The sequence below is a fragment of the Haliaeetus leucocephalus genome, unplaced genomic scaffold, assembly GCF_000737465.1.
Source record: "Haliaeetus leucocephalus isolate CR32 unplaced genomic scaffold, Haliaeetus_leucocephalus-4.0 Scaffold206, whole genome shotgun sequence".
NCBI lineage: Eukaryota > Metazoa > Chordata > Aves > Accipitriformes > Accipitridae > Haliaeetus > Haliaeetus leucocephalus.
In genome coordinates, this window is record NW_010972642.1 from 4740615 (window position 1) to 4754102 (window position 13488).

Sequence of the window (13488 nt, forward strand, 5' to 3'; positions counted from 1 at the left end):
GGCCGCACGAGGTTGGTTTGGGGGGGGGGGGGGGAAGTCAGACATTCAAAGATAGACTCAAGAATATTGCTTTTTATATCCAAACCCAGTTATTAGAACAGCTGTGCATGAAAAGACAAATTGGAATCGATTTCTTCCTTGGCAAAACAGAGTCTGAACTCACACTGTCTCTCCCCCTAGAAATGATTTAACGAGGCATTCAGGTTTCTGAAAGCTGGAGCCAGCTGGAGCCGGTGCCCACCTTTGCTTGTACTGTGAGAGCCACTGGGTTTAGTCGATGTAATATCAGCCAGAAGGCAAGTAATGCTCACAGCCAGTAGGGATGCCAAAGGAGACGGAAAGGAGGGGGAGAAACAGAGCAGAAGTAGCTAAACAATAGCTAGGGATGTACCAGGGATGAGGTGAACTTGCAAGACACAGCTTTTGGCAGGAGAGGTAGGATTAAGGCTGGAACGAAAGAGCAAGCTCACGGCTAAAAGGTTTTGGGTGACTTGAGAAATAGGTAGAAAGCTATTAGGGTAGGAAGGTGCAGTGGGATACAGACATGGGAGGATTTTGGTCTCTGGTTCAGTGAAACTCTCTCCCAGGCGCCCAGACACTACTAGCAGGAACCCCAGTGCAGGAGCAGGGACAAGAACACAAATTCCCAACCCTTGCACAAAACTGCCTCATTTTGGCTATCAGAAATACAGCATTCATAAGATTTGCTCTTGACCTTCCTTTCCCTGTATAAATGTATAAAAAAACTGGTGAACGCGCATAGGAATTGAGGAGCAGGCTCCCCGCTTGCCCCGGATTCCGCCTCTCTCACTGGAGAAGCAGGGTCTCTTCTCGGTTTCCGTTGCAGATCAGGCGTAGGACTCGGTACTGCTCCCTCAAGGTACGTGGCTTAGCCGAGCCAAGCGACCACGCTAGCACTAGGCAGAGAAAAGGTAGCGGCGATACCCTCCTCATACACTCCACCCCGTAACCATCGAGCCCTCTCACTCGCCCTCCCTCAGCCAGCCCAGCATCTCCCCTTTCACTCTGGCCTGCTCCACAGCCTGTTTGCCCTCCCGAGACATTGGCCTCTCACGGCAAACCCCCAACGGTCCCTTCGCACCCCAGTACCACAGTCCCCGAAGCCTGAGGAGCGCCACCACCTCTGTCCCTTGTCGCCCCTTCCCCGCCATCATCGCCCCTTTCCCCTCACGGGTATCTTGGGGAGCAAGCGGCCGGGGGGATGGTGCCGGGGCGTGAGGTGGGCTGCGCGGCAGTGGCCCTGGGGAGGAGATGGCCGCCCTGAGGTGCTCCCCGAAGGGCTGCCGCAGGGACTGGAGCCCTTCACCGCCACACTTCTCTCGGACGTGACTGAAATGAGACTTCCCACTTTGCTGTCAAACTACGTGTTTGTTCGTCTCCCTTTTTACCCTCTCCTTTTTTTTTTTTTTTTTTTTCCCCCCCTCCGGGTGCACTGTGGCTCCGGCTCATCCCATCTGACAAACCAGCAAAAAGGTTTCTTACCAACTCCCGCAGGACCAGAAAGCGCTTCGAGCCTCGGTGGTCCCTCACGTTCGCACCGCACCTGCTGACGGGCCCGCGGGGGGGCGGAACCCCGGAGGCGCGGAGGAGCACCTCAGCCTGGCGGCCCGGACCAGCCCCTGCGAACCGGGAGGGCCGCCGGCAGCGAGCGGGGGGAAGCGGAGGGGGGCGGGGGCAAGGCGCCTGCCGTAGCGGTGCTGCCGGGCGGAGCGGGGCTGCCTCGCCGTTTTCCTCGCCGGCTGCGTCAGAGGGCAGCAGCGCCCACTCCGCCGCCTAGTTTTCGTTTCCCGCTCGGGCAGCGCGGGAACAGAAAGTGAAACTCGGCCCCGCCGCGGCCCGCCGCCAGGGGCAGCCGCGCCGCCTCAGGCCTGCCCGGCACCTGGCGGCAGCGCGGCCCGGCCGGGTGGAAGAAGGGCGGCCGAGGGGCCGTACCCGCTTTGCCTCAGGGGCTGCCCGCTCGTCTCGGGGGGCCGCAGGCCCGGGATGAACTGCGCTGACACCCAGCTGGGGCAGCCGGTGCCTGCGGGGAGGCGGCGGCCCTGCTCCTCTGCCGCCTCCCTGCCCCGCTCTGCCGCCTCGGCCTGGTTCAGACCGGTTGCTTCTGGGCAGACCCAAGAGTGGGCTTTAAAGGGAGGGGTGAGAAATTGAACTCTGCAGGAAAACGCGCCTCTTCTGTGGCAGAGGCAGTATCTCGGGGGGTTCGTTCTGCCCGGGCTTCGCGTCGTTGCTCGTTATCTCTCAAAAGGAGACGTGTCTTCGGCCTGGCGTTTGTTGGGTTTAGCCACAAAAGCAACAGGAAAGCCGAACTCTTGTCAAGACCTACAGTAGCCTATCCAGAAGCAAGAAACAGCTCATTTAAAATAAGCCCAAATAAGCAAGTGGCTTAGAAACATAATCCATGCGGCAAATTGAAAGGGTTGGCAGTTTCCTGTCTGATGGTGGGCTGCAGCGTGCAGCAGAATATATGAGTGGCTGCACGCCAGTAAACGAATATTGCAGCACCAACCCAAACTGTGAGATTTCAGGCCCCAATGAGTCACCTCTGTCCCAACAAGCGGAAGTGCTTGGGTGGCCGCTTCTCCAGTGCATGTGTCGGGTTTCCAGGCTTTCCCCTTCATCTTGTTCCTGGGCACCTGCAGGAGGAACAGAGAGGCACAGCACCCCGTAAAGGAGCTTCGCTTCTCAGAGGATGGCTACTGGCCCAGCTTTGCTCCACTTGAGGAGGTGGGAGGGTTAAAGGTGAGTGATGCTGCTTCGCAGAGCTCTGCTGACTGGGGAAACGGTGTGGATGACGTAGGGAGTCCTGCTATGCATGTGAAATAGATTGAGTCTCTGGGTCCCCAGAAGGGAGTAGTCCGCTGTGTGATTTGGCAGCGCACACCTGCCTACCCTTTATGGAGGAACTCCACCTGGGTCAGAGACACCACGTCCTTTCCTTGCAGCTGCCGCCAGAGGGTCCCCAGGGACAAATTCAAACCCTAAACCCTTCCTCTCTTTGCCTGTAGGATTGGTTTAGCAGGACATGAGGGCTTAGTGAGGGGAAAGGCATTGCCCCCTTCCATGGTCTGTGCAGAGCTCCTGATGGCTTCCATCTCCCTTTCTTTGCTCCCTAGAAGCTCACTGATGTCTTTGGGGCACCCCTTTGCCCCTCAGAAAAGCCCATTCTATGAGCTGCTGACAAACTGCATTCGCATGTGCTGTGCAGAAGCCTTCAGCTGTTGTCTCACTAAGTTACTAAATTCAAGGAATGTTACAGAAAAAACAGGTGTGGGGAGGAAAACTACAGCTTAACATAGCCCTTGACTTGCAGGCTCCTTCCTGTATTATACAGGCATTTAGTGGTTACAGAAGGAATTTAGGAGTTGAATGTGGAAGTCCTTTATAATATTTCTGCAGCAAAGATGTTCTAGAACGCATTAAGTGACGTAAGTGTTCTTACCATTAACATACTGTTTGTTCCTGTTACACCTTGAACTACAGAGCCAGCCCTTTGGGGGAGCGGCTAGAAGACTTCATGTCTTCAAAACAGGGTGAATGCAATTCTGATGATGATAAGGGATGTGCACTGCCTCCCCTTTGTCACGTAACACAGATCACTTTGGGTGTGCCTTCTGGGGGAAGGGTTATGCTAACATGGATTTATTGTGGAGAGAGGCTAAACTGTCCACAGTTCTTCTGTTAGCACAGGTGAGGACAGCATGTGCTCCCAGCCCTGTGTCAGGTACCCCTGTGCATCCCTCACTCTGCTTCACTGAACCATGGGAAGGAGGCAGCACGTAGGAGGCTTTCAGAAGGGTTGTCTGAAGCCCATCAGAGCTGTCATTGTTTCAGTCCCCACAGAAGACATTCCAGTTGCATAGCCTCTGGGCAGGTTATGGAGAACCTGCCGATACAACCTGGCTCTGTTGGAGGCAGCACAGCTGCCTGGCGCTCAGAGCTCTTCAGCCAAGGCAGCAGTGGCAGTGAAAATCTTCCTGAATTGTCACATGGATGGGTATGAATATCTGCAGGGGCTTGTTATCAGAAGGGTGCAAATGACTCAGCATCTTTGCTGTGACTCTGGCAGAGCCTCTTGCCAATTGTTTAAATTTAGTGATGTTCCCTTTCTATTGCTAGCTTGTGTGGCATCTGCCTGATAGAAGGGAGGAAGAGAGAGAGAAAAACTGCTAAGCCATAAGTTGCCTAGAGGCAGTTAAACCACCTGAGCAAAGTGCAAACCGACACTGGAGATTAAACAGGAACTAGGTCTGTGGAAGCTAGTGAAGCATGTGCAGCTGAAGTGGTGTTTGGTAATGACACCTGTGAGAGCCTGGATGCTCCATTAAGAGGAGCATATGTCTTATTTAAGAATATTTTAAGCTTCACCTGTGGAAGTCAGTTGTGACACCCCACTTCCAAAACAGGTAACAGGCAGAAGTTTGAGCCCAGAAAGTGTGCTCGGATGAAGGGATGGCTAAAACTGAAAGATTCAGTGTTTAGGTCTCCAAATACACTGCCTGCTGGGCATTGTGGTGTAGTGTCACTTTGACAAGAGCTGCTAGCTCCTGATAAATGCCACAGCACTTCTAAAGTAATCTCCAAACCATCCCAAAGAGTGCATTGACTACTGTGAGAGCAGGGATCCTGATTCCTAAGTGTCCTTGCAAATGAAATAAACCATAACATTGATGATCAGGATGAGATTTAAAAAGCTTCCAGGAAGTTAGGAACACGACACCCAGTGTTTTAGAATGCATAAAGGTGCTGGGTTGGCTGGGATAGAGTTAATTTTCTTCACAGAAGCTAGTATGGGGCTATGTTTTGGATTTGTGCTGAAAACAGTGTTGATAACACAGGGATGTTTTCATTACTGCTGAGCAGTGCTTACACAGAGCCAAGGCGTTTTCTGCTCCTCACCCCACCCCACCAGCGAGGAGGCTGGGGGGGCACAAGGAGTTGGGAGGGGACACAGCTGGGACAGCTGACCCCAACTGACCCAAGGGATATTCCAGACCATAGGACATCATGCTCAGCATATAAAGCTGGGGGAAGAAGAAGGAAGGGGGGGATGTTCAGAGTGATGGCGTTTGTCTTCCCAAGTCACTGTTAGGCGTGATGGAGCCCTGCTTTGCTGGAGATGGCTGAACACCTGCCTGCCAATGGGAAGTGGGGAATGAATTCCTTGTTTTGCTTTGCTTGTGTGTGCAGCTTTTGCTTTACCTATTAAACCGTCTTTATCTCAGCCCATAAGTTTTCTTACTTAACCCTTCTGATTCTCTCCCCCATCCCACTGTGAAGGAGGTGAGTGAGGGGCTGTGTGGTGTTTAGTTGCCACCTGGGGTTAAACCATGACAAGATGTCTCTATATGACCCCTCCTAATTTTCTGTAATTACATACAAAAAAGGTGATCTAATGGCAGACACATGCAATACAGTGATACAGAGACAATTCTGTGCTTACTAAGAACAAAGTGTATTTTAAAATTACTCCCCATCATTTTCTTCTTCAAATGAGTCAGTTCCCACTTCTTCATAGTCTTTCTCCAGGGCAGCCAGGTCCTCTCGTGCCTCTGCAAATTCTCCCTCCTCCATGCCTTCGCCCACATACCAGTGCACAAAAGCTCTCTTGGCATACATCAGATCAAACTTGTGGTCAAGCCTTGCCCAAGCCTCTGCAATGGCTGTGGTGTTGCTCAGCATGCAGACCGCTCGCTGAACTTGGGCTAGGTCTCCACCAGGAACTACTGTAGGAGGCTGATAGTTGATGCCAACCTGGAAACAGGAATATGAGAGAAGGTTGTAAAAAGGCAAGAACAGAAAGCAGTCAGAGCTGAAAAAATGTGAGTAAAGTTACAGATGCTGGGGTAGAGTGGTGCCACTATAAGAACTACCAGATGGCAAATGCCATAAAAAATAATGTCATAAACAGTATGATACATGGTCATTTTAATGTCTATATTAGTCTTCTCTTTAATGTACACTGGCAACTTCGTAGATTTCTTAACAGCTATTGAACACTGAACATACACTTTCACCAAGATACTCTATAGAAACTAATACAGAAAGTTGCTTCCCAGTTAAAAGTTTTCACTCTTAAACCAGCTATTTGTATGACAAAAGTTTTTCCACTGCTAATGTCTGTATTATTGCTGATATGATGTTTCCCAACACTGCTATGTAGCCAGTGGGAAGAGGCTGTATAATACTTCTGTATGAGAGGGTTAACCGACAGATTCCCTAATATCAGCATTTCCTTTATTGCTTGTATCATTTTTGGTATTTCCTTAATTTTAGATGTTGCTTCAGAGGGAACACTCACTGGCTTTTCCAAAATTCAGGTCTGAAATGAATACCTCTTTAAATTTTAACTCATATACCCTTCAGATTTCCACTTACGTAAATATTTAGGAGCCTTTGTCAATGGGTTGTCCAAAGGAGAAAGGGCACATTTTATACAAACGCATCTGTCGTATGTTCCTTCTTCTCACAAGTGGAAAATATACAAGATCTAAAACACTAAATACAAGTTTTCTGCTAGACTGAACTTGCCCTTTAAAGAGAAGTTCATGGCAGCCATAGTCACCTTGAAGCCTGTTGGACACCAGTCGACAAACTGGAGGGATCTGTTGGTCTTGATGGCAGCAATTGCTACGTTGACATCTTTGGGAACTACGTCACCACGATAGAGCATGCAGCAGGCCATGTACTTCCCATGTCTTGGGTCACACTTCACCATCTGGTTGTTGGGCTCAAAGCAGGAGCTGGTGATTTCAGCCACCGAGAGCTGCTCGTGATATGCTCTGTCAGAGGAGATGATGGGGGCGTAGGTCACCAAGGGGAAATGGATGCGCGGGTAGGGCACCAGGTTTGTCTGGAACTCCGTCAGATCCACGTTGAGGGCACCGTCAAAGCGCAGCGAGGCGGTGATGGAGGAGACAATCTGGCTGATGAGGCGATTGAGGTTAGTGTAAGTGGGGCGCTCAATGTCCAGGTTTCGGCGGCAGATGTCGTAGATGGCTTCATTATCCACCATGAAGGCGCAGTCCGAGTGCTCCAGGGTGGTGTGTGTGGTCAGGATAGAATTGTAGGGCTCCACCACAGCGGTGGAGACCTGAGGAGCTGGGTAGATGGCAAACTCCAATTTGGACTTCTTTCCATAATCCACAGAGAGGCGTTCCATCAGTAAGGAGGTAAAACCAGAGCCGGTCCCCCCACCAAAGCTGTGGAAGATCAGGAATCCTTGCAGCCCAGAACAGGCATCAGTCTAGAAAGCAAAAGAGAAAGAATAGGGGCTGAAGAATAAAAAGACTTCATCTACTACATGAGCTTATTCTGAGCTGAAGGAGAGAGCAATCATCAGAAATATATAGCATATATTTCATGTTGGGTTTTCTCTAGAAAGGGCTGGTGATAATCCTGTCCTTTGCTTTCCTCACTGGCTCAATTTATGGCATAAAAATCAGGCTCTTATCTGTGGAGCTTCTCTTTCTGAACGTCATACATCTTTTAGTTATTCTAGCTGAAACCAGCAGTGTAGAACTGTCTAATCCATCCTTCTGTATCAGTATTGGTGCTCTAGGGCTGTGCTAATAATTAAAAATTACATATTCAGAACCACTTTTTAAGAATATCTGGAGGTACACAGCTGGGAAATGAACTACTGGGCTTCTCTCTCTTGGACTAGTAATGATGTCTCTGTATGTCCTGTAATCTCTTTTCTGAACCATTGGTATCATTTGTAGTTACAAGCTACCTGTTCTGCACTTCTTTCTTCTGCAGAATGCAAACTGCTCTTTCACAACTACTGGGACTTACCAGCTTACGGACACGATCAAGCACCATATCAATGCTTTCTTTGCCAATGGTGTAGTGGCCACGGGCATAGTTGTTAGCTGCATCTTCCTTTCCGGTGATCAGCTGTTCTGGATGAAAAAGTTCACGGAAGGTACCAGCCCGCACTTCATCTGAACAAGAAAGAGAAATTGTAAAAAGCTGCATGTCTGTGCTCCAGTGCCAACAAGTTCTGGTTGTTGTTGGCACTGATGCAAGCTTTCAGTCATGGGAGGTCATGACCCCTAAAAACAGATGCTGATGGAGAAGGGAACTGTCTCCTAAGAATTTTTTCGTTGTTGCATTCTGCTGATTTATGGTGTGACTTGTATCCAACCACAGAAGTTGTTATCTTCTCAGGAACTTTTCGGTTGTCTGTACCCACAAGAGGACAAGTCACCAGAGAAAAAGTCTGAAGAAAATCAGGTTCCCCCAGGTGCCCCAATTTTTAGAAATCCTTCTATTCCCAGAGGGAAACTGTCAGGCTCCCACTTTGAATCCAAACTGGAGAAAAGCAGAATTCAAATGACAAAAAAGTCATGATAAACAAAACCAAAAGTTAAATGTTTGTGCAAAGAGAAGTCATACAAGCCATGTGTACTAGCTATTAAACTGCTGGGGATCCTGCCGTTCCTATGTTTATAACACCTATGACAGAATCTGGCATTCTGTGTCAAAAGAAAATTAATTTCATGCTGTCTAGTTATAGACCAAGATACAAAGGGTGTGCTGCGTTGTACCAGTGGAGACTGGTGGCACACCATGGTGATATTAGGAAGAGTAAGCTCCTCTCCATTTTCCACATTTATTTCTATACTGACCTACTACAGTTGGTTCCAAGTCCACCATTACAGCCCGTGGCACGTGTTTCCCAGTGACTGTTTCGTTGAAAAATGTAGTAAAAGAGTCATCATAGTTGAGCTGATCATGCAGATCCTTGAAGGTGCCGTCTGGCTGAATGCCGTGCTCCAGGCAGAAGAGTTCCCAGCATGCATTTCCTATCTGAACTCCAGCCTGGCCAACATGGATAGAGATGCACTCACGCTAAGGGGAGAGAGCAAAGACAGGGTCAGAAAAAAACAGTGCACATCAGGCCTCCTTATTCCTAGTGGTTACTTTTTCCCATTGTATTGCTTTTCCAAAAACAATGGTGACTTGTTGCTGTCAGCGTTTCATTTGGTTGTTCAACCCCATGACTGCAATGAGACTGTACATTATATACACACCAGATACTGGGACAGTTCTTTAAAAAATTGAGATCTGTGTGCTGTAATATATGGATACATGAAAACAGGCAGGGAAAAAAAAATATTTCAGTGACGCAAACCCCACCTTTCCTCTTACGGATTGGTCCTGCTGAGGAGCACATCACAGTTTAGTTTATTTTTACTCCTGGCTGGAACCTGACACAGCCATGTGGTATCCTTCAACCTCATGTAACCCAAGACAGGTGATGTCTTTTGATCCTTTTACCCTCTGATAGCAGGCTAGAGTGGAAACTTGGAAGAACTGCTTTAAGTAATATTCACCTCAGGAAATTATTTCAGATTCTCTCAGTTGTAATAAATGTTCCTTCAAGCTCCTGAGCAGCTATTAATTTTACATTGCAGGTCCATTGCTTATTCAGGCAGTGCAGTATAGCATGTTTATTTGCATAATTTTGAGCATAGTTTCTGTGTTAGCCAGGAACTTTAATGAAAAGAAAACAACATATGTAACACCAGGCTAAAATAGACAGGTGCCAATTGCTCCAAAATCCTTTACACTTAAGAGTACATGAGTATGAAGGACCTGGTGCTGGATTTCATAAGTTCAGAAACAGAATTATAAACCAGATGCTTCTGAGTTAGTCCAGATGATTACGACACCAAGTGTAGTGAAAGGCAGTTTTTTAAGGAGAGAGTGGTTTCAGACACATGGAGTTTTTCTGTTTCAGTTTCTGCCTTAGAGCAATGTAATTAAAGCCTTCTGAGTTCCATCTTTGTGATCTCAATGGCCCTGTCTATACTAGGGAGTAAGAAAGGGTCGGGTCATAGTACTGAACACTGACCTGTGATCGCCTGTGCTGATTGATAATTAGCACACTCTCTGGCACAGTTTTGACTTATGCCAGTTCATACTTTCCAGACAATGCTTGGGCACTATCCAGAATACAACTCATTGTCAAGAATGGTTTCCAGTGAGCAGCTCGCTGACCACTGCCTAGCTTTGGAGAGGGAACGAGAATTCAGATGTCTAAATATGAAGTAGGCCTTGCTTCAAGGTGAGAGAATGGTCCTCTCTCTTTTGTATTTTGTAATATCGCATTTAGAGATAACAAATTACTTAATATTAGATTTGGCCAGTTAACTTTTTTTTTTTTTTTTGATTCTGTAACTGCTTACCCTGCAAACTCATCCTGTGACTTGAAACTGAAATGCATCTTCCCCAAAAACTGAATCCTCAAGCAGAATGTGTGACCAGCATCATATCTGGAGCAGTGTTTTCTTCACAATTTGACATATATTTATGTTTTAGAAACATAACTAAAGATATTTTTTCAGAAGCAACTGGAATTTCAGAAGTCGCCGCTGCCCCAGTTAGTAATCCTCAGAAGTTCAAATGAATATGGAAAATCAATTTAAATATTTCATTCAATGAAATATATTATTTCTATTCAGTACTCATCTGTAAGTTGCTGACTCTGCAAATGCATATGCAGCAGTGTGTAACATGCTCTCAAGTGTATTTGCACAACCCTGTTTTTCTCAACTGAGTTGTGCAAAAGTATCTGAGTTATTTGAGTGACGATGAGGCTTCATAGGTTGGTATGTTGCAGTGGAGTTGCAATCTGGAGGATTACTCAGGAGACACGGAAGGCGTATTTGGGCTTAGAGATTCAATTAATGCTGATTTTGCACAGGAAAGGCTCCTGCTTTTCTTTTAAATCCCAATGTGAATCTGAGGCTGGCAGCAAGAAAAAAAAAAGTTTTTTTCCTTTTAAACATGACAGTGAGGCCAGGTGACTTTTTAAAAGATTATCTTTTACAGCAAAACTACAGTTATAAGTCAAGCAATACTTGAAACCTAAAAAGCTGCTTTGCTCTGTTCCTCAGATCAGTAGAGGAATTGGTCTGTTTTTTCACACATGGAACAAGTGAATGTTGCCTTAGAAAGTTAATATTGTAAAGCTTAGTATAGGACTACAGCTGAAAACTGCAGAACCAGTTCCTTTCCTTTCAGACTGAGCTTTCAGCTGTGCTCGTTTGAAGCAGTATCTCAACCCTGTCTTTTGAGCCAGGCCTCTTGCCGTGCTCCTGCCTTCAACTCCCATCTTCTACCCCAGCAGTAATTTGGAAATGTTCTGACAAGGAGCGAAGACAGTAACAAAGAGGTTTCTAATTTTGCATAGTAAACAGCTTTAAAATAGATATCAGACTTTTAGTAGGGAAGAGAGTGGGCCTTCTTCAGAGTCACAGGCAGAGTAAACTGATCTCTACATGATATTTAAATTTGGAGCCTACTCCAAACTCATGTTTCACATCCCATCACTAATGTACCAGGACCTGTCTTAGAAATTGTGGACCTGATTTTTTACTTACCAAGAAACAGTAGAAAGGGCCAGGTCCTTTGTGAGACTAAACCTGGGACAGCTTTGACTCTATTAAAAAACAGAATACTACCTGGCTTAAGTATTTACTGTACAAAGGCAGACTTTAGTCTTCCAGCTATTCCCAAAACATACTCACTACCCTAGGTCTGCCTTAAGGCATGGGGAGCCTGTGGCAGTGTGTATCTTGCCTGGGAAATGAGCGCTCTCATTTTGGACCTGTAGCTGTACTGGCAGAAAATAACATCATAGCTCTCTGCACCAAAATAAGACTCAGTGCTACACAGAAATTGGGGTACAAGGTGAAATGGATTTTCCACATTCTAGGAGGTTTTCAGAGATTTCTACAAATTTATAATGAGCCCCTAATGTTAAAAATGAAGGGCCTTTTTTTACTTACTTAAACGCATACACATATAAAAACATTCATGCACTCCAGAAACACACAGGTATACACGTATAGCTAGGAATAGTACAGCCACTGGGGCTAAATTAATTTAAAACAGGCACGATGGTAAGTAACTTTTTTGTTTTATTTCTAAAAAAAATTATCTAATATGAAAATGAACCTGTGTTGAGAAAATATCACAACAGAAAGTACTAAAAAGCTAAGACTCCAGATCTAATTTATCTTATAATTCCACTAATTAGAGACTCTCTGAAGAAAACTTTGGTTCACCATGCCTTAGAGCTCCAGTGAGATTCCCTGACACTCCTTTCCCATCCTCGTACGTGGTAATCAGTGCGCGAGATCAGGGTTTTGTGGCACAAACCACCGATAACAATGGCAGATCCCCGCGCCTTCCCTCACCCCCTCACCTATGGTCCTCCCGGTCCCCGCATGACTGGTGTTCCCACATCCCCCTTACCATAGTGTCTCCAGTGGTGTTTCCTTCCCTTTCGGATCAGGGGTGGCAGGTCTTTGCAGGAGCCGGGCTCTGGGCTGCAGGGTGGGAGGCAGCCTGGGCCCGGCACCCGGCACCTGCTGCTGCGCTTCAGTGTCACAGTGCGGCAGGGAATAGGTCACTGACTCCACAGTTCTGCCTGCTGCATCACTGCCTCCTGCCCTCCCCGCCACCCCGAGTATGCAAATTCATCCGGACAGGCAGGGGTCAGGTATAGCCCAGATTTCAAATTTAGTCCCACCTGGTTTGGCGTGCTTATTAAATCTGAGGGTGGCCATGTAACACGCTGTAGACTGTACTTCCTCATACCTGGGCATTATACATACATATCACCTACAAGACATACACCATCTCAGTTCCCTGTTCTGCCAGTATGTACATGTGTAGACAAAAATCACTCCTAAATTCCAATACAGAAGACCAAGAAAAGGCATAAGAGAGCAAATGAATGGAAAAGAGAAAGATAGAAGAAAAAAACAAAAATGGAGGACCAGAACATAAATATAATTACCATTCTGAGTGTGCTCTACCAGTGCTCTTAAATGCTGGCCTGACTTCTTTCTGTCCTTACTCCAGCTGCCTCTCCATTCATGTTTCAACTTACTTCTATTGCTTCTCTTTCAGTGTACAGTCATCTGGGCTGTCAGCAATATGGGACGGCATTCAGTACAGACTCTAAGTCGTCTGTCCAAACACAGAAAGAAATTTGATTCTTATTGCAGTGCTTATTGCAAGACATAGCTGGAGGCATCACACAAATGTTCTCACACCAAATTAGGGCAGTTGCCTCCACCACTTTATTGTTTGCTCCTTCTGCACCAGCTCAGCATTGGAAGGCAACAGCTTCTCTCAGTGGAGAAATCCTCGTGTTTGCAACTCCTAGGTAACAAAGAGGAAGGCACACTTACTTGCTTGAATCTGAGTATTATGTACCCCCTGACTTTATAAACACACTGTTTATTATGATGTTTAATCAGTAGAAATTTAAATACACAATTCCTAAAGTTTAGATTAGTCTACTTTGACATGATGATATTAATAGATTGCTCTGCCCTTGTTGGCAACCACCATATAAGTAAGTATCTTCTCTAACTAATGCCTACATTTTAACAGTGTCAAGTAGTTCAAACTGTTTTTTATAAACTCATATTTGCTTTGGTACAG

The 13488-nt window shown here is 46.6% G+C and overlaps 2 protein-coding genes across 2 annotated transcripts in view; both read right to left on the reverse strand.

Moving 5' to 3' along the window:
• Positions 1 to 1578, reverse strand: part of USP18 (ubiquitin specific peptidase 18) — a 15880-nt gene extending 14302 nt beyond the window's left edge. Inside the window, exon 1 of the mRNA XM_010566137.1 lies at positions 1504 to 1578. The gene's annotated coding sequence lies outside the window, so the exon portion shown is untranslated. The remainder of the gene's footprint in view (positions 1 to 1503) is intronic.
• A 3906-nt stretch (positions 1579 to 5484) lies between these two features.
• TUBA8 (tubulin, alpha 8) lies at positions 5485 to 12347 on the reverse strand. Its single transcript, XM_010566139.1, has 5 exons — positions 12289 to 12347; positions 8652 to 8874; positions 7816 to 7964; positions 6584 to 7264; positions 5485 to 5772 (listed from the first exon to the last, which is right to left on the reverse strand). The coding sequence occupies exons 1-5, from the start codon at positions 12289 to 12291 to the stop codon at positions 5485 to 5487; spliced, it is 1344 nt and encodes a 447-aa protein (XP_010564441.1). The 5' UTR covers positions 12292 to 12347.
• Between the last annotated feature and the right edge of the window lie 1141 nt (positions 12348 to 13488).